At 35.9% G+C, this 17,069-nt stretch overlaps 1 protein-coding gene across 1 annotated transcript in view; it reads left to right on the top strand.

Moving 5' to 3' along the window:
• The window catches only part of KIAA1143 (KIAA1143 ortholog), a 46,436-nt gene extending 31,418 nt beyond the window's left edge, over positions 1-15,018 (top strand). The window contains exon 3 of the mRNA XM_023505149.2: positions 13,847-15,018. Coding sequence (XP_023360917.1) covers positions 13,847-14,058 — 212 coding nt within the window. The 3' untranslated portion in view covers positions 14,059-15,018. The remainder of the gene's footprint in view (positions 1-13,846) is intronic.
• Positions 15,019-17,069: the final 2,051 nt, after the last annotated feature.

Genomic DNA, 17,069 nt, shown 5'->3' with positions numbered 1-17,069 from the left:
CAATGGTTTAATTATATATAAAAGATTGACTTCCTTCAAATCAGCTTTTCTTTTAATTTGTTATGTGAGGTCATGTATTGTTGTGTTGCACCAAATTGCTTCTTTCCTTATTTGAATCATTTTGTGTGGATACTCATCTCAGGGGCTGATTCACGTTTGGCCCCCCGCTTCTTCCAGTTTGCCTCTGAAATAGGTTCTTTTTCTTAATATGAACACTTTCCCATTAATAACTAGATGAAGAAAATCAGATCATTTTATATTGGCCAGCATGGAAACATGAGATTTTAACTGTTTGGGAGCAGTGTTCTAGCACAGATTGGACTCTCAGATGATAAAACATTGTTGATCTCTTTGTGCCATCTGATCCCTTAGTTTGATTGAGCTTGAGAGCACATGAAAGTATGATTTAGCATTTCATTGTTTAAAGGAAAGATTTCCCAAGATTCTGTGGTCTATAATTTAATTTTAAGTAATGAGAACCCTTGTGTTTTGGCAGGAGTTACAGGGTATAGTTGATGTCCTGTTAGCTGATTCACCATAAATATTTGCCTAATATTCTCAGAGCTGTGCTAATAATATCAGTAAACCATGAATGCCTTTGGTGGGAAGTACTTCAATTATAAGGATACTTGGAATCTTGAATTGTTTGTAATGAAGATAGGAAAAAGTAATTTAGAAATAGAGGGGTTGTAATGAAAGAAACATTTTATGTTTATTTTGGGAAGTAAATAATTTTAGAGAAAAAATTATCAAACATAGTTTCTGCATGTTATTAGTTGTAAATGGATGAAGTCTTTTTAATGATCCTTTTAAAACAAAGACACACAAATGCCTTAATTACCATTCTTTTCATGTGAGCCTTTAATTTTATGTGGGTGAAGTTTTTTATATATTCCTAAAACAAAAATAAAAAGAGAAGATACCAAAGAAGGAAGAATATGTAAATAGTTCATCTTAAATAATACTCTTACTAAATAAAGGGTTCTGTGAAGCAAAATATGCCATTCAGTAATTTGGTTACTTGATGATGAATTCTTTCACTATGACACCTCATAAAGCAAACAAACAGAAATGTCCCCAAGTCTTCTGTACTCCTCATCTAACTTGTGCAGTGGTGGTGGCAGAGGGGTAGAAATGGGCTTCAGGTACTAAGAATCATACAGGTTTTAGGATACCAATAATTTTAAGTTGGCAGTTAGTATCCCAGATATGAGCTCCTTATCCATTGCCCAGCAACTGCATACATAACTGAGTGACCTACATCATATTAAATTCAATGTTCTAGCCATAAATGGAACTAGAAGAAAAAAGGAAGTTGCCTTCAAATGGAAAGATGGCTCCTCTGCTATTCTTGGAAAAGTAAATGAAGGAATTATAGGACTTGATTCATTATGTGATTCAAAGCAACAAGAAACATGACATTTGTGGAAGCTTTGGTTCCCCTCACTTTGCATGGTCATGCATGAAGTGTATTTGCATAAAGACAGAGGTAAGAAATTCTAGAAGGACCTTGGATTTTCCCAAATTAAGTCAAAATATCCTTTGATACTTGATGATTTCAAGGAAAAGGTGGAAATAGATGAACATTGTAAAAAACATATTGAAAAATATGAACGGTAAAAAAGGAACGAGAGAGCCAAAGACTGTTGGACTATACAGAAAAACCTTTTGAAAACAGAGTCAATAAATAGATCCCCATTTTACAGATGAGAAAACTTGAGAATGGTTAGATGACTTGCCTAAGTCAGTAAGAGAGCCTTCCTGACTTCAAGTCCATTGTTTTCCTGATTAGTATGCAACCTGAAGCAATTCCAGGCTAAGCTGTGCAAACAGAAGGTGGACCTTGGGGACCTCTCTGCCTCCATCTAGGTTGTCCCTGATGATCTCACGGAGGAAGCCTTGCCTCTGCAAGATTTTTGTTTTCTCACATCTGGTCCTGGTTACATCTGCAGGCCAATGACATCTCCAGGATGGTCTCCATACCTTAATGTCCCAGGCCATTGTCCTCCCAAGAGTTGTGGTCTCTTGCTACTGGCCACAGGGGGAAGTAGAGAGGGAAACCATGGGACTTGGGTGGGGCCTGAGGACTGGGTGGGTAGGACTGTCAGGAGGTCCCAAATTTTATCCATGATCCCCCTGGAGGAGTGTGTCAGACTGAGAGGTAACTCCTGGCTTGCTGTGAATGGCAGTGAGGCCCGCTGGTGATTCAGCTCATCACACCAGCTAAATTAGCAAAAGCAGAGAGAGAAGTGGAGCGAGATGATGAAAGGTCAAGGAGGGGAAGCGAATCTTAAGGCTACTTACAGGAGAAGGCATTTCAGGCATGTGTAGCTGCAGAGCAGAAAAGGTCCTCAGGTTGGTGATTAAAGTGGCAGGGTTTAGCTGCTTGATTAGTCAAAAATCCAGTCAGATGTTGGTGGTTAAGGGCAAGACCCTGGTACGAAAGAAGTGCAGCCCCACGCATGGCATAGAGACATCTTGGAGGGCAGTTTCTGTCATGTGACCTCATTCGGGCCTCCTCATTGATTGTCAGTGCCAGGGTTGTCCCAAAGTTAGGAATTTGGGGGCACAAAGTCCTCCCCTCCTTCCCCAGGTAGGGCAAGGTAATTGACCAGGTTTTGGCTAAATAATTGAGACCTTGAGAGCTGGTTTTCTGTGTATAGAGAGCTTTGGTTTTCATCAGGCTGAGCTTGTAGACTGGATCCTTTACTCAAGGTGCCTCCTAGATTGTAGTCAAGACATATGTCCCTCTTGGCTCCATGTTTTCCCTTAGATAGATGGAGATTTTTTTTGGCAAGAATGCTGGTCTATATTTGGGTACCAGGGAACTTGTCAGACCATAGCATTCCTTCAGTGGAAAAAGAGATGCAGCATCTCAGGGAAAAGGAAATAATAGAGTGGATATATACCAGTGACTGCTGACATTAGGTTCACAATAAGAGAGACCTCAAGCTATGAAGGCCACACAAATTGCCAATTGCCACTTATCACCTCTGTTGGGTCTCCATTGTGGAACCCATTCTTGGATGCCTTAAGGGAATTGTTCTTTCTAACCTCAGGATAAACAACCACTCAATGTGACTATGCAGGGATCATACATCAAGAAAAACTAGAAAAAAAATCCTAGCCTCGGTGCAGAGAGACAGACTGTGATTCCTATGGCAAGGCAACACCCCTTCTCCTATGGGCAGAGAGGAACCTTCTGAAATATCCCTCAGGAACATATTTGTTTTATTGTTGGATTGGGCTGTTATGAAGGAAATGGTATATAGCCAGCCCAATAAATGGATATAGGTATTGTTTCATCTGGTAAAGGAAAAAGGCCAGAGGAGGAGGACGGTGTCATTTTAGGAAACATCCTAGGATACTTAAGAGTTGGCAACATCCTGCCAATTTTCTATTCCACTTTTATGTCTTGATCTCAACTAACTTTGCACTCTTAGCCAAGGGACTGATGCCCTAAGGATCCAAGGGCTGTGAGTGGTTCAACAAAGACCAGTCCTCTCCTTACCTCCCAGAGATCAGCAAAAGTATAAACATATTCCCTATGTTCCTTAGGGTAACAGGAACATTCAGTATTTGCTATGCTTTTAGATCATCACAGGGAATTTATTCAATTCAGATTTATTCAAAGGACTCCTATGAAGCTAGGAAGTACAGGGAAAATGTGGTAGCAAAAATACAGGAAGAAATATGCTCCGTGAGGTTAGTAGCAGGAATAGCGAGGCCTCCCCTCCCCTTAAGTTGTCATTTCTCCTCTCTCCATTAATATGATTGACATTGATATATTAGCTTAGTGGGATAACCCTCATTGGGGTCCCACACCATCAGTTTAAAGCTAAGAAGCTTGACAGCTCCTTAGTTCCCCCTACTTCATCTAATCACCAGCTCTAAAATGTATTACCTATCAGAGCAGACTACCAAAGACCAGCAAACATTTGGCGTCATGTCATCCTTGACCTTCCCTTTGAACCATGGATGTGGAATTAAACTCAGCTGAATCCAACCTCTGTTTCTCCCCCTGGAGCTGGCAGGTACTGAACTTGGTACCACAAGGTAGATTTAGCTCAGTTTGCTCTCTTCATTCCCTGTTTCCCTTATTCAACCAAATACAGTTCTCATTTTGTTAGCAGAGGCAGCAGCATGCCTTCACTGTCCCATCGCAGGTACCTTTATTCTCCAGCACTTTGTCATAGGTTGGTTAAAAGAGTCATAGATCATCCAGACCTGCCGATTTCTGTCAGAAACCTTGGGTAACAGGGCCACAGTGACTGAGCCAGCACAAAATACAGTGCCCTTGGGGCACCCATAGAAAATGCAGAGTCATGCCCTTAAATCCCCAAGCACTGGCCTGCAGGGGCACAGTGTATCCTGGCTAAAAAGTTGGTTGTACACAGTGCCTCTTCACAACACAAAGTGGGCACGATGGTTGATTTATTCTAATATCAACCTAATTCCCCACCCAAACATTCTGCTTTCCTGATTGGCCAGACCATTAGGAAGGCTGATAGCTTTTGGAGTGGAAGAGACCTATTGTTGAATCTCCTAATATCTTTAGGAAGTAAACCAAGCAGTTTTACCACTAGGCTTTTATATTTCTTTTGATTTAGTAGCACTTGAGATTTTGATGATAGGCAGTAATGCTTCATGAAGTTTATGGGAGATTCCTTTTAGGGAAAAACAGATGCATCCATTGGGTTTTTGTACTTAAGAGTTATCCCCAGTTATACTCCCTTCCCCCCCCCAAAAAAAATCTGTTACATTGGAAACCAGTTTCTGATATATTGCTATATATTTCTTGATAAATACTGAGAAACTTACTACATATATATATATATATATATATATATATATATATGTATGTATATGTATGTCATTTTTTTGTTTTTTGACCTGAATATGGCCATAATAATGTTGTATGTGTTTCCCTATCTCATGAGGTCAATCAAGCTTAGTAGCAATCCATTATGAGATAGAAATGGCACATTTAGAACAATGCCAAGAGCAGGCCTTCTGCTACTAGCCAGGAACATAAACAGGCTTCATGGCTGCTACATCTTGAGGCCCCAACTACATAAATAGAGTGTCTTCTCTCATTAGCATCCTAAGTATTAATTTTTATAAGCATTTCCTTCCCAGCTAATGGAAGTTCATTGGTTCTTTACTAGCAGTGCCCTATAATATAAAGGATCATGTTGGAGTTGTACTATAATAACCATTCAACCCGTAGTCATAATGAAAGGCAGTTTATCTGCCATCCATCAGGTATGGTGGGACTGGTAGGCCCATTTATCTTATCACCAAAACTTAGATGAATGGTCTAGCCAGTAAGCTGCAAGTTAATGGTAAATACAAGGAAGGGACACTTGTGGGGTTGATGATACAAGTCGTTGACAGCTCAGCAGCTTAATTCCCCCATAACAGCTCTCAGTAGGCACCTGAAATGATAACTTAACCACTGAATGTTCTTATTAAAGAACACCTACATAACTAGACAGACCTGAGGTCATAGTGGCTATTTGGATCATGAGTTCACCTATGCCTGAGTATAATAACATGGGCTTTCCCCTAGACAAGATGAGTTGCCTGCTGTTACTGAGTGATTTCACTGCCCATGGTTTCATCCATCTCCTAACCAGGGGATGTCACCATCCCAAGAAGAGGTTGCTACCTAGAGGGGAATGGGACAAGTGCTTCTGTGGAACTCTATATTCAGGATTTGACTTTGCATTCACTGGACAGAATTACCTTCCCAAGGAAGAATCTCACCATTATCTGCATGGTTTGCTTATAAAATGGCAGACCATTAGTCTTAGTAAGTGTCTGGACACATCTGGGTTGGTGAATGATTAGGTGGTCCCTGGACTATCTTCTCTTTGGATTCTGGCCTATGGGGCTTCTGTAGCCCCATCTAATAAGCATCTTATTTTGACCTGCTCATGGTAAGTATGACAGTGCTTTTCTTGGATCCATTCTAGTATGTGATGCTCATTCAGGAAAGTAATAAAAATGAACTCTAATATTTCATACAGATTATAATCAAATACATTGCTTGATGCACTAACAAATTTTGATTGTCCTTTTTGGAAATGAATTGTTCCCAGGTAGCCCTACTTTTGCAGTTTAAAAGGCTGATTTATTGTCACAGGATGTGCATGGAGTAGGGGGTGAGAGAATGGATATATTCAGAAGTAAATGTGATATAAAAACAGAAAGTACCAATTAAGATAATTTTAAAATAAAATAAAGGCAGTTTGACTCTTCATTAAAATGTTAGCCTTTGTAAGGCAGAGGTTCCTTTTGCTTTTCTTTGTATCCCTAGCACAATACCCAACATATAGTAGGTGCATAAGTGCTTGTTGATCTTTTTATGCTTGGTAACTTTTTTTTTATTAAATTTTATTAAATTAAATTAAATTAGATTAAATATTTATACCCATGGTATATCAATATACTGTGATGTAAGAATGTCTATGTCTATGTAGGACCTATTAGAATTAAAAGGAAAGATTATCTAGTCTGATCTGATTTCTTAGACGAGGAAAATAAGCCCCATTGAGACCGTAGTTTGTCCAGGATTATACACCTATTAAGTATTAGAATCAGAATATGAACAGCATTTCTCAGAATCAGGACCCAAACTTGGGTTTCCCAAGTCCAGATCAAAGTTCTTTTTATTCCTGTTGGAAAAAGAAAATTCTTACTGGAATCATTTGGACCTGTTGGATCAAATTGAGCCTTGTAGGAATAGTTAAGAAATTAATTGGGGAGAAAAGGTAGTGAGCCAAGTCCTTTTTCTCCTCCCTGTTGTTGCTAGGAAAGAGGTACTGATAGCCAAGCCTCAGGGACAGAGATTCCAAAGAGGAGTTTGTCATTGGGGAGAGGCTCCTATCAGCATTAGTCACTCCCTTTGTTTTTCTCTCCTTCCTAAGCCTCTGTAGTTCTAATGGCTGCATCTTTCTCCCCTCATTTTTGTTAGCTTTAGAACATTAATACAGAAATATTAGAAGCCTGGATTTAAATGAAAGTTTTGCTCCACGTGCTGTGTATCCAAGGTAAACGCAAGGGAATCAGTGAGCTGAACAAAAGATATTGGGAGATTGAACTAGGAAGGCTGGTCCAGTTGGAATGGGTATGGACAAAAGGCCAGAAGTGGAAAGTGTCTAAAGAGTAGATAAAGATCCAAATGGAAATCACATCTGCGTTTGAAGAGTGGGCAGAAGGCCACACAGCTCACAAAAGCTGATATAGAGAAGAAGCAGCATGTTCCTATTATAGATTTAAAGGGCACATGCAATCATAGCTTACTTGGGTTTATACATAATTAGTTGACCCAGATTAATTGAGGAGCACTTTTTTTTTTTTTAAGCTTTCTAGTGACAACTAAAAGTCAAACTCATTTCTGATTTCTGGAAATTGTCATGAGAGTTAGATTCTTTGTCTTAGAAAGAAAATTATCTTTGGGAAGGGGGGCCTTTCAGATTACAAGCTAGAAAAACAGCAAAAAAATCAATATTTTCAACCAGAGCCCCTCACCCAAGTAACTTATTAGTTGCTGTGACTGGCTAAGCCCAGCTTCCCATCACCTTGAAGTTCATTTAAAAAATATTCACCATTTATTTCAATGCTGCCACTGATTCCTCTACCTTGAGTCATTTGTAATAAATATAGTGATAATACTGTTAGGAGGGCACAGTATATGTCGTTAAATTGGAATCAATAAGCCTCAAACTAGTCTGACACTGCTATTCTGTCATCTGGAAGCTTCTATTACATGACTGACCTTTTTTTTTTCCTTTTTTAAAAAATGTTTTTTATGTAGTTAAGAAAAATGTATTGTCCAGTGAAGCTGTGATTCTTAAATGTTCTGTCACCTATAAATTCTCTAAATGGTAACCTGCTAGCATACCAGACTCTGGGCTTTGATTCATGCCTCTGGTTTTTACATTTACCAAAATTGTTCAGAAATGAAACCTGCTCAGGATCCTTCCTTTATCTTTTCGTAATTCCAGCTGATGTTTGTATGGTGCCTTTAGATTTGTAAAGTGCTTTCCTTATGTTAGTTAGCTCATTTAATCTTCAATATCATGAGAAAACTATGACTGATGGAGCCTTCCTTCTTGCCCAGGTCACTTTGGACTCCCAAGTTTCATGCCCTTCCCACTCTATCATGAGAAGTCTTGCTTTATGCCTTGATTTCTTTTGGCTTAATAGGATGAAGGATACTAAATCAACAGAATCCAGCATGATGGTTGAGTTACTATGTCTATAAAAAAGACCCTGGGAGGCACTTTTGATTTTTTAAAATGAAAGAATGTTAGATTGTATTTATTTTAAAAGTTTTAAACAACTATTTAAATGAACTAGAAAGACATAAATGCACCTATAATTTTATATAAAATATATTTTAGAGACCAAACCCTTATCAGAGAAGTTTGATATAAAAGTGATTTTTTTTTCCCTCCATTTGTTCACCTTTGTATCAACTTATCTGATAAAGGTTTGGTCTCTAAGATATATTTTATATAAAATTGTCTATATTGCATATAATTGCATATATCAATTTTATATGAAATTTTGTATAAAATTTATAGATAATTTTATATAAAATATATCTTAGATTATATATACATGTAGACACACATTTATACATATTCATACACATAAATACACATGCATATGTGTGTATACACATTTATGTGTGTATATATATATATAATATATATATGTGTGTGTGTGTGTTTGCATGTAATTAATGGCCTTTACCCAATAAATAGTCAAAGAATATAAACAATTCTCAAAAAAAGTACAAAATTGTTACATCCAGATGGAAAAGATGTTCTATGTCACTAATAAAAAGAGAAAAGTGAATTAAATCAACTCTGAGGTTTTATTTCATACCCTACAAATTTTCAAAAAAACGATAAAAAATGACAAGCAGGATGATTTCAGAAAAATCTGGAAAGTCACACACGTGAATTGATGCACAGTGAAAAGAGCATAACCAGGAAAATATTGTACACAGTAATAGCAATGTTTGTATGATGATTAACTGTGTATGGCTTAGCTGTTTTCAGTAATATAATGATCTAACTCAATTCCAAAGAACTCATGAAAAAAAAAATGCTATCTGCTTCCAGAAAAAGGATTGATAGATTCAATCCGAATGCAGATTGAAGCATATTATTTTTTGCTTCAATTTTTTGTGGATTTTTTTGTCTTATTTTTTTTCCCCACATCATCACTAATTATGGAAATATGTTTTTCATGTTTGTGCAGGTATAACCTATGTCAAATTGCTTACCATCTCAAGGAGGGGGCAAGGGAGAGAAAGAGAGCGAATATGGAACTCAATTTTTTAAAAAAGAATGTTGAAAAAAATTTTTTACATGTAATTGTAATTGGGGAAAATGTCATAGGAAAAATGGAAAAAAATGATAACAGCAGATGTTGAAAGAATTGTGGAAGGATGGGCACACTAATACTGTTGGTTGAACTGTACACTGGAAAGCAGTTTGGAATTATGCAAGTAAAAGTGACTAAAATGTCTATACTCATTGAACTACAGACTCCATTCCTGGGCTTTTACCCTAAAGGAAACCAATCATAAGAAGAAAGGCCTCATATGCTCCAGTAGTTGTTGTGATAGATAAGAATTAGATACAAAGTAGACTCTTATCAGTTGGGGAATAGTTAAACAAATTGTGGTACATAAATATAATGAAATATTACTCTGTTATAAGAAATGATATGTGCAAAGGATACAGAAAATAATGAGAAAATCTGTATGAACTGATGCAGAGTGAAGTGACTAGAGCCAAGAAAACAGTATGCACAGTGACTACAAAAATGTAAATGGAAAGAACAACATTCCCCCAAATCAAAAGTAAATATAAGAAAATCCTAAAGATCAAGCAGGACACAAACAAAAAAATATGAGAAGACATGCCTAACTTTGGGGGAAGCAGGAGGTCCACAATGGGCTATGCATTGCATGGTTTGGGACTTTTTCAATATATTGACCAGTTGTGCCAATTTATTTTTTTCCTCTCCAAAAAATACAATCTGTCATTTGGGATAATTCTGTAGGAGATGTAGAGGAACATATTATAGTGATGTAAGACACAGAAAATATCAATAAAAACCTAAAAATAAATAAACCAGGAAGGTTTGTGTCAGTAAAGTATGGCTTTGCTCTCAAAGTGATTAAGCTTCCCTATCTTTCTCACCATTCTTGGCTTCTTCCAATGTTGGAATAATTGATTTTCTCCTGAAAATCAAATCACTGTCTTTTAAAAATGTGGAGATTCCTAAGGGAAGCCAATAGGTAGTAGATTTCAAACAAAAGGATTATATTCTCTCCCTCCTCCCCCCCCCCAAAAAAAAAAACAATTTAGAGCATAGATTTAGAGCTAGAAAGAACCTTAACTCTACTGAGTCCAATCATCTCTTTTATAGTTGAGAAGTCAAGTCCCAGCAATGTCATAATTTGCCTAAGTCACACAGGTAGTGACAGAGTGGCAGAGTCAGAATTTGAACTCAGGTCTCCTAACTCCAAATTCTGTGTTACTCTCCTTTCTAGAGCTGGACTAGCGTTAGCCAGGTGGTGCAGTGGATAGGGTCTTGGGATTGGAGCCAGAAAGACCTGAGTTCAAATTCAGACACTTCCTAGCTGTGTGACTCTGGGCAAGTCAGTAAACCCTATTTGCCTCAGTTTCTTTATCTGTCAAAATGAGCTGGAGGAAATAATGAACCATTCCAATATCTTTGCCAAGAAAACCCTAAATAAGATCACAAAGAATCAGAAAAACAACTGAACAACAACTGTAAATCATCTTGATGCTCAAGGTCAAAAATGCTTGCCAGTTTTATTTTGTTGTCTCAGTCTTTTTCTCTGCCCAGCATCTATTGTTTTTCCAAATGTTATTTTCACTCAAGAGGAGAAAACATGGAATGCAGTTATAAATAACCTTAAGAAACCAAAGGAAAGATTTATTTAGATCATCAGGTATTTCTTAGACCGAGGCGATCTTTATTTACACTCATGATGGAGGTTTTGCTGAAAACAGATCACAAGCCCATCTTCATTTAATAGAAGTAAAGAACATCAGGAAACCACATAATTCAAAATATAGCACTTCTACTCTATCAAGTCAGCAGTAGGGTTTTGTTCGTCTCTATGACCAATCTTTTGTAGAAATTTTTACTAAATAGCATCCCAAGCACATAACATGAACAGTTTTGTAATTTATTCTTTTTTAAAGATGCTTAATAAATATTTATTTATCAATAATTCCTTTTATTTTTTAAATTTTATTTAATATTTTCCCCCAGTTACATTCAAAACAAATTTTTTTACATTTGTTTTTAAGATTTTTGAGTTCTAGGATGGTCTCTCCCTTATTTCCACTGACAATTAAGAAACCACATGTGAAATTATGCAAATCATTTCTATAAACGTCAAGTGGTAAAAGAAAACATAGATCTCCCACCCTAATGAAAATAAAAACCTACAAGAAAAATTAAGTTAAAAAGAAAGAGAGAGAGAGAGAGAAAAAAAAAAGAGAATGCTTCAATCTGTATTCAGACACAATTCCTTCTCTGGGTATGGATAGGAGTTTTCATCATATGTCCTTCAGAGTAGTTGTGAGTGATTCTATCATTTATTCTTAAAAACACTGGACTACATTTGTTAATTCAAATTTAACATCTGACACAGTAGCTACTTTGGATAATATATACAATTTTCTAACCTAGGAATAGGGCAGCTGAATAACTCAGTAGATAGAGCACTGGACCTGAAGTGAAGAGAACTTGAATTCAAATATGGTTTGAGGCACTTTCTAGCTGCAGGATCCTGGGCAAATCAGCCTGCTTAGTTTTCCTCAGATGTAAAAATAAAGATTATAACGCTTCCTAAGATTGTTTTGAGGATAAAATAAGTTCATGTTTGTAAATTGTTTTTCAAATTTCAAAGCACTAAATAAAGCTAGCTACTATTAATAGTCTACCTCTTTACTTTGAGAGAGGTTTTTCTAGGCCTATTTCATGTGTTTTCTAGGACCATTATTATTATTATTATTAATACTTAGATTTTGGCATTTAGTTTGCTTCACTTATGTTATTGAAATCATTTTCATTCTGGTGTGTGTTTGTTTTTTTATCTTCATTTTTTTCCTGAATTTCCCATATTTTTTAGTGTACAATAATAATTCATTACATCCATATACCATAGCTTCTTCATCCATTCCCCAACTGATGGATACCCATTTTATTTCTAATTCTGTATTACCACAAAGCATGCTGCTGGTTGAATGGACCTTTGTTTCTATCTTGGACTCCCTTGGCCTATTCATTTAGTAGAATAGACAGATCACAGAGTAAGGTGATATACAGAATAGTTGGACCATTTTACGGTTCTACCAGTAAATGTTTGTCTACCATTAATGTTTGTCCTTTCACAGCCTCGTCAAATTGACTTTTCCTGGTTTTTCTCACTTTTGCTAATTTGTAGGTTAAAAGGTAAAACCTCAGAGTTGGTTTAACTTAATTTATAAGTGACTTAGAATTCATTTTCAGATGATAGTTTTTAATTCTTTTGATAATTTTATATCCGTTGACCAGAGGAAGTGGCCATTACTTTTTAATTTACCTTTTCCCTCCTTTTGGACAAGAATGACAAATTAAACCTAGATTAACCAGTTTACTAAGGAAATGGGATTATTTTGATCAATTAAATTTTATTCTGCCTAGAAATCCCTTTTTGTTTGGAACCTGCTTTAAGATCCATATTGTGAACATAGTATAATCTTTTTTTGAAGATTAATGATCTTCAAGAATTATCATTCTTCTAAACATCAATTTTCTGAAGTCCTTTTGTTCTTTACTTCAGAATACCTGAGGAATGATTGAATTAGAAAAGAGCTTTTTCTTATTGCACATACAAAAATCATAGAGAGGTAAAACATTAATAGTATCCAAGAACATCTTCCCTAATCCCTCCCTCTCCTATTCCCTAAATATAGAGAAGCTTGAGGGGATGGAGGAGGGAGGGGAGGGATGAGGACATGCATTTTCTAATGACAGTATAATAGGTGTAATTTAAATAATATAATTAGTACCATATTTCTGGAACTATGGGCTTTTGTGAACTGCTCTAGGATACTGACTATTATTTGAAAAATTATTTCTGTGGAACAATACATTCTGAGTTCCATCTGATTAAAAAACAAAATTTTGGAGCATAAATTCAAGATGGGAGATGACCTTAGGTAAAATGCCTTGAGTCCAAATGTTCCTCTAATGAACACTGGCTGTATGATCTTTGGGCAAATCACATGAGTTTTCTTGGTTCTCCCAGGCAATAGTTTAAGAACATAAATAATGGAACGGGTGATTTTTTTGAACTGGGAGACAGAGGGTATTTCATCCCCAGGAAGAGAGACCTCCCAAGATCAATGAAATCATTGGTCTGGCCACACACCAAAAAACCAAAACCCAAAACTAACCATTCTTTTCTTAATTTGGAATTTCCTGTGCTGTAGATAATGAAGGCACAGGACACTAGGCAAAATCTGACTGGGTTATTCCCTGGAAATATTTGTTTTTAATTGTTAATATCAGGTTATTTTCTTGCCATTTGTTTACTTATGCTAGAATTGAAGTACTGGAAGTGGGAGAAGTCATGATTTGAGAATGTCTTGAACTAGCTTATTTTGTTGGGACTCCTAGTTTTCACTAAACATTAATGTTTATTATTTAACTTTGCAAAGCTTAATCAGAAGAGGAGAAAATACTGATGTGGAATAATTTGAAAGAAGTTTTTTAACTTTGTTCTTTACTATAGATGAAGAACCAGCTCCAGCCGATGGGAAAATTATGTTCAGAAAACCAGCCAAGCGATCCTCTGATGAGAAGTATTTGGGTTTGACAGCAAACTCCAGAAAGAAGAAAAAAGATGAAGAAAAAAAAAAGGAGGACTTGGTTCCAAAAAACATTCAGAAACAAATAAAAAATAGTAGCCTGCTTTCTTTTGATGACGCAGAGGAAGAAGATTAGTAATTGAACATATTTTGAACTTCTGTATTCTCTCCTTCACGGGCACTTGGGGATGTTCTTTAAAGATTATCTTTTGGACTTTTCATTTTTTAGGGAATGTGTATGTTGGTGATCTAGAGTATGTTTGAATTCTGATGTAATTGCAATATTTCAGCAAAAATAATAGAGATTGCTTAAGGTGCTAGACCACAAATACATGACATAGTTATACATGATACCTCTTCCTCTTTCCTTTGTAATATCTCTCACCTAATACCCATTACCATTTAGATTAAAGACAGGAAGTCTATGTATTCATTTAAGACTATTGATTAGATCTAGACACCAGGATATTATTAGATTTGCTCAATGACCTTGAGGAAGCTGCCCTGTTTTTCCCACCTATAAGTGCATGATTCATTTAATTGCCTTGAATTATCATGAATAACATGTTAATGCAAAATACTTTTTTTTATTTTAGTGCCTGCAACTTCCCTCAAACATTAAAACATCTTTTAAATACTTAACAGTATTTAAAGCCTGTGCTTCGTTAATCTTTTCAAACTTTTTGCCATTTTTGTTATACTCCAAGTTCTATTTAAGTTTATGAATGACTGACTGTTTTGTAGCGTGTATATATATATATATATTTTTTTTTTTTTTTTTTTGAAGAAGAAGATTTGAAATTTAGGGCAATGTGCATTTCAACAAAAGAAATTTAGGTGGATTCTCAATCCCATTTAGCTATCTGAAAGAATTTATTGTGTTCTAATTAAAACACTACCAAGAATTTATGGTAGATTGTCCCAGATTCTCTTGGTGTGAGAAAACATCCTGAATCATTTTTTTTTTTTTTTATTGTGGAGCAAAAGAAGTAAAATTAATGGGGAATATAAAGCTTTGGAAAGAAGCTGATTGGAAATTGCTGTGTTGCAGCTGTTTGAGGTTTAATTGTTAATGTTTTAATGTAGCTTATAAGAACATAATAAAAGCAGATGTAAATAAATAAATAAAACTGATCTTTAGACATGTTTATACATGTATCGAAGGCTAAGATCCATAAAGACAAAATGGGGATCCTGGTGTGATTGATTTTGCCAGCCTAAGCCAGTGCTAATTCTTTAAAAATGATTTGCTTCTATTCTTTTGTGTCCCATTAGCATTTTAAATAGATTCCAGCAGTGATTCTTAAATTTTTTGGGCTTGGTGCCCCTTTTCATTTTTCAAAATTATTGAGGACCCCCAGGAAGTGGTTTTTGTTTGTTTGAATTATATCTAATAGATAATTTACTGTATTTGAAATTAAAACATCATAATCTTATAAAATGAAAATAGTTTTGAGCTCCAAGACCCCCCCAAAGGTGAGTTAGTAGTCTATAGTAATTGCTTATAGATGGGCTGTTCGGTCACTCTGCATTAACTCTTTTGGCTCTTTGACCAGCCTTCTGCCTAAAAAAATAGCAGAGGGAAAGTTTGAGAAATAGGTTAAAAACTGAACAAAATGGCAGCATATTCCTCAAGGCAAGAAATAAAAATTTAATTAAACTTTAATTTTCATTCAGTGGTGCTGCTACCTATTGCTCAAGGTTGTCAGTTATATCCCAGGAATTTGGGCCAACTCATTCCAGCCAAACTCATTGAAATTGCCAAAGGGCTTTTAATTTCCATATAGAGTTTGCCAGTCCTTGGGGGTTTTAGACTTATTAGAAAGCTTTATGCCTACAGTGCTGGATCTCCCTTGCCCCAAGATTTTCTGGTTTAGAAGGCTATTATTAATAATAATAAATATTCACTGATGGTTCATGGTCTACATAGACTTGTAACTTAGGTAAATCTTCATCTCCTACCTATCATTATTACCAGTCCCCAGTTTTTTATCAGCTCCTACTTTTCAGTCACCTGTAGTGTCTGATGCTGATGAAGTTAAATGGCCTGGGAAAAAAAATGGTAGCCAGCACTCGGGATAACATTTTTTAAAAAATTAATTACAATTCTTCATTGCTTAGAGTCATCTTTTAGTTTTAGTACAATTGTTTCAGGCTGTGGCCCTGAGATAATCGTTAAAACTTATATACAAAAGACTTTGAAGTTGAGCTGATAATTGATTTCAAGAAGTGCTTTCAAAAACAATAATGATTTAAAAGAAAAAATCCTGTGCAAATAGTCATTTCCCTAAGAAATAGGGGGCAAGAGGTTGATGTGGAAAGTTGCAGGTACAAATTGGTACAAAAAAATCTAGAAGAGCACACTTTCAGCTTTGCTTCCCAACCGTTGGTGTGAGCTGAGATGGGAGAGTGTTATTCAGCCTTCCACTCTCCTCCTACTGCAAATGTGGGAAGGACTATTTATTAGAGACTACTTCCCTTATTTAACATTCATGTGTGTGAATGTATGTATATATGTATATACATTTGTGTGTTAAATAGGGACAGTTTATGTATGTGCATATATATATATACACACATGTATTCATACATGTATGGGTATATTATGTATATATGTGTATATTATGTGTGTGTGTGTGTGTGTGTGTGTGTGTATTTACACACACAGGGAATTGGAGTTAGGAGAACTCTAGGTAAAGGTCATCTCTCATATCTAATTTCCTTATCTGTAAAATCAAGAGGCTGGACTTGATGGCCCTTTCCACCTATAAATATATGATCCTATGATGTCCATCCTTCTGAGTTAGATTAAGAGATGTTACATCCTAAGTGAGCGCTTCTTGATCATAAAATAGCCCATTGTTTTCGTAATAATCAGAACCAAATGACCCTCATTTTCTTTGATTTTTTAAATTGACTTTTAAACTTTTTAACATTTTTTCTTTATGAGCAAAGAGGAAAAAACCACAAGCAACTTGGCATTCAGTGATGATCCTTTAAGGCTGTAGTATTCTTCAGAAAATAGCAAAAGCCCCCAAAATGCATTCCTAAAGGAGGTTAGCAATCTACTTTGGAAACTCTTCAGAATAAGGTAGAAAATTTCCAATTATGTGAAGTTCTACATGAAGTAGGGGGAGGAGGATAATC

The sequence above is a fragment of the Sarcophilus harrisii genome, chromosome 5 (genome assembly GCF_902635505.1).
Source record: "Sarcophilus harrisii chromosome 5, mSarHar1.11, whole genome shotgun sequence".
In the NCBI taxonomy this organism is placed as follows: Eukaryota; Metazoa; Chordata; class Mammalia; order Dasyuromorphia; family Dasyuridae; genus Sarcophilus; species Sarcophilus harrisii.
Note: the sequence above shows the minus strand (reverse complement) of the source record. Positions and strands in the feature narration are given on the sequence as shown.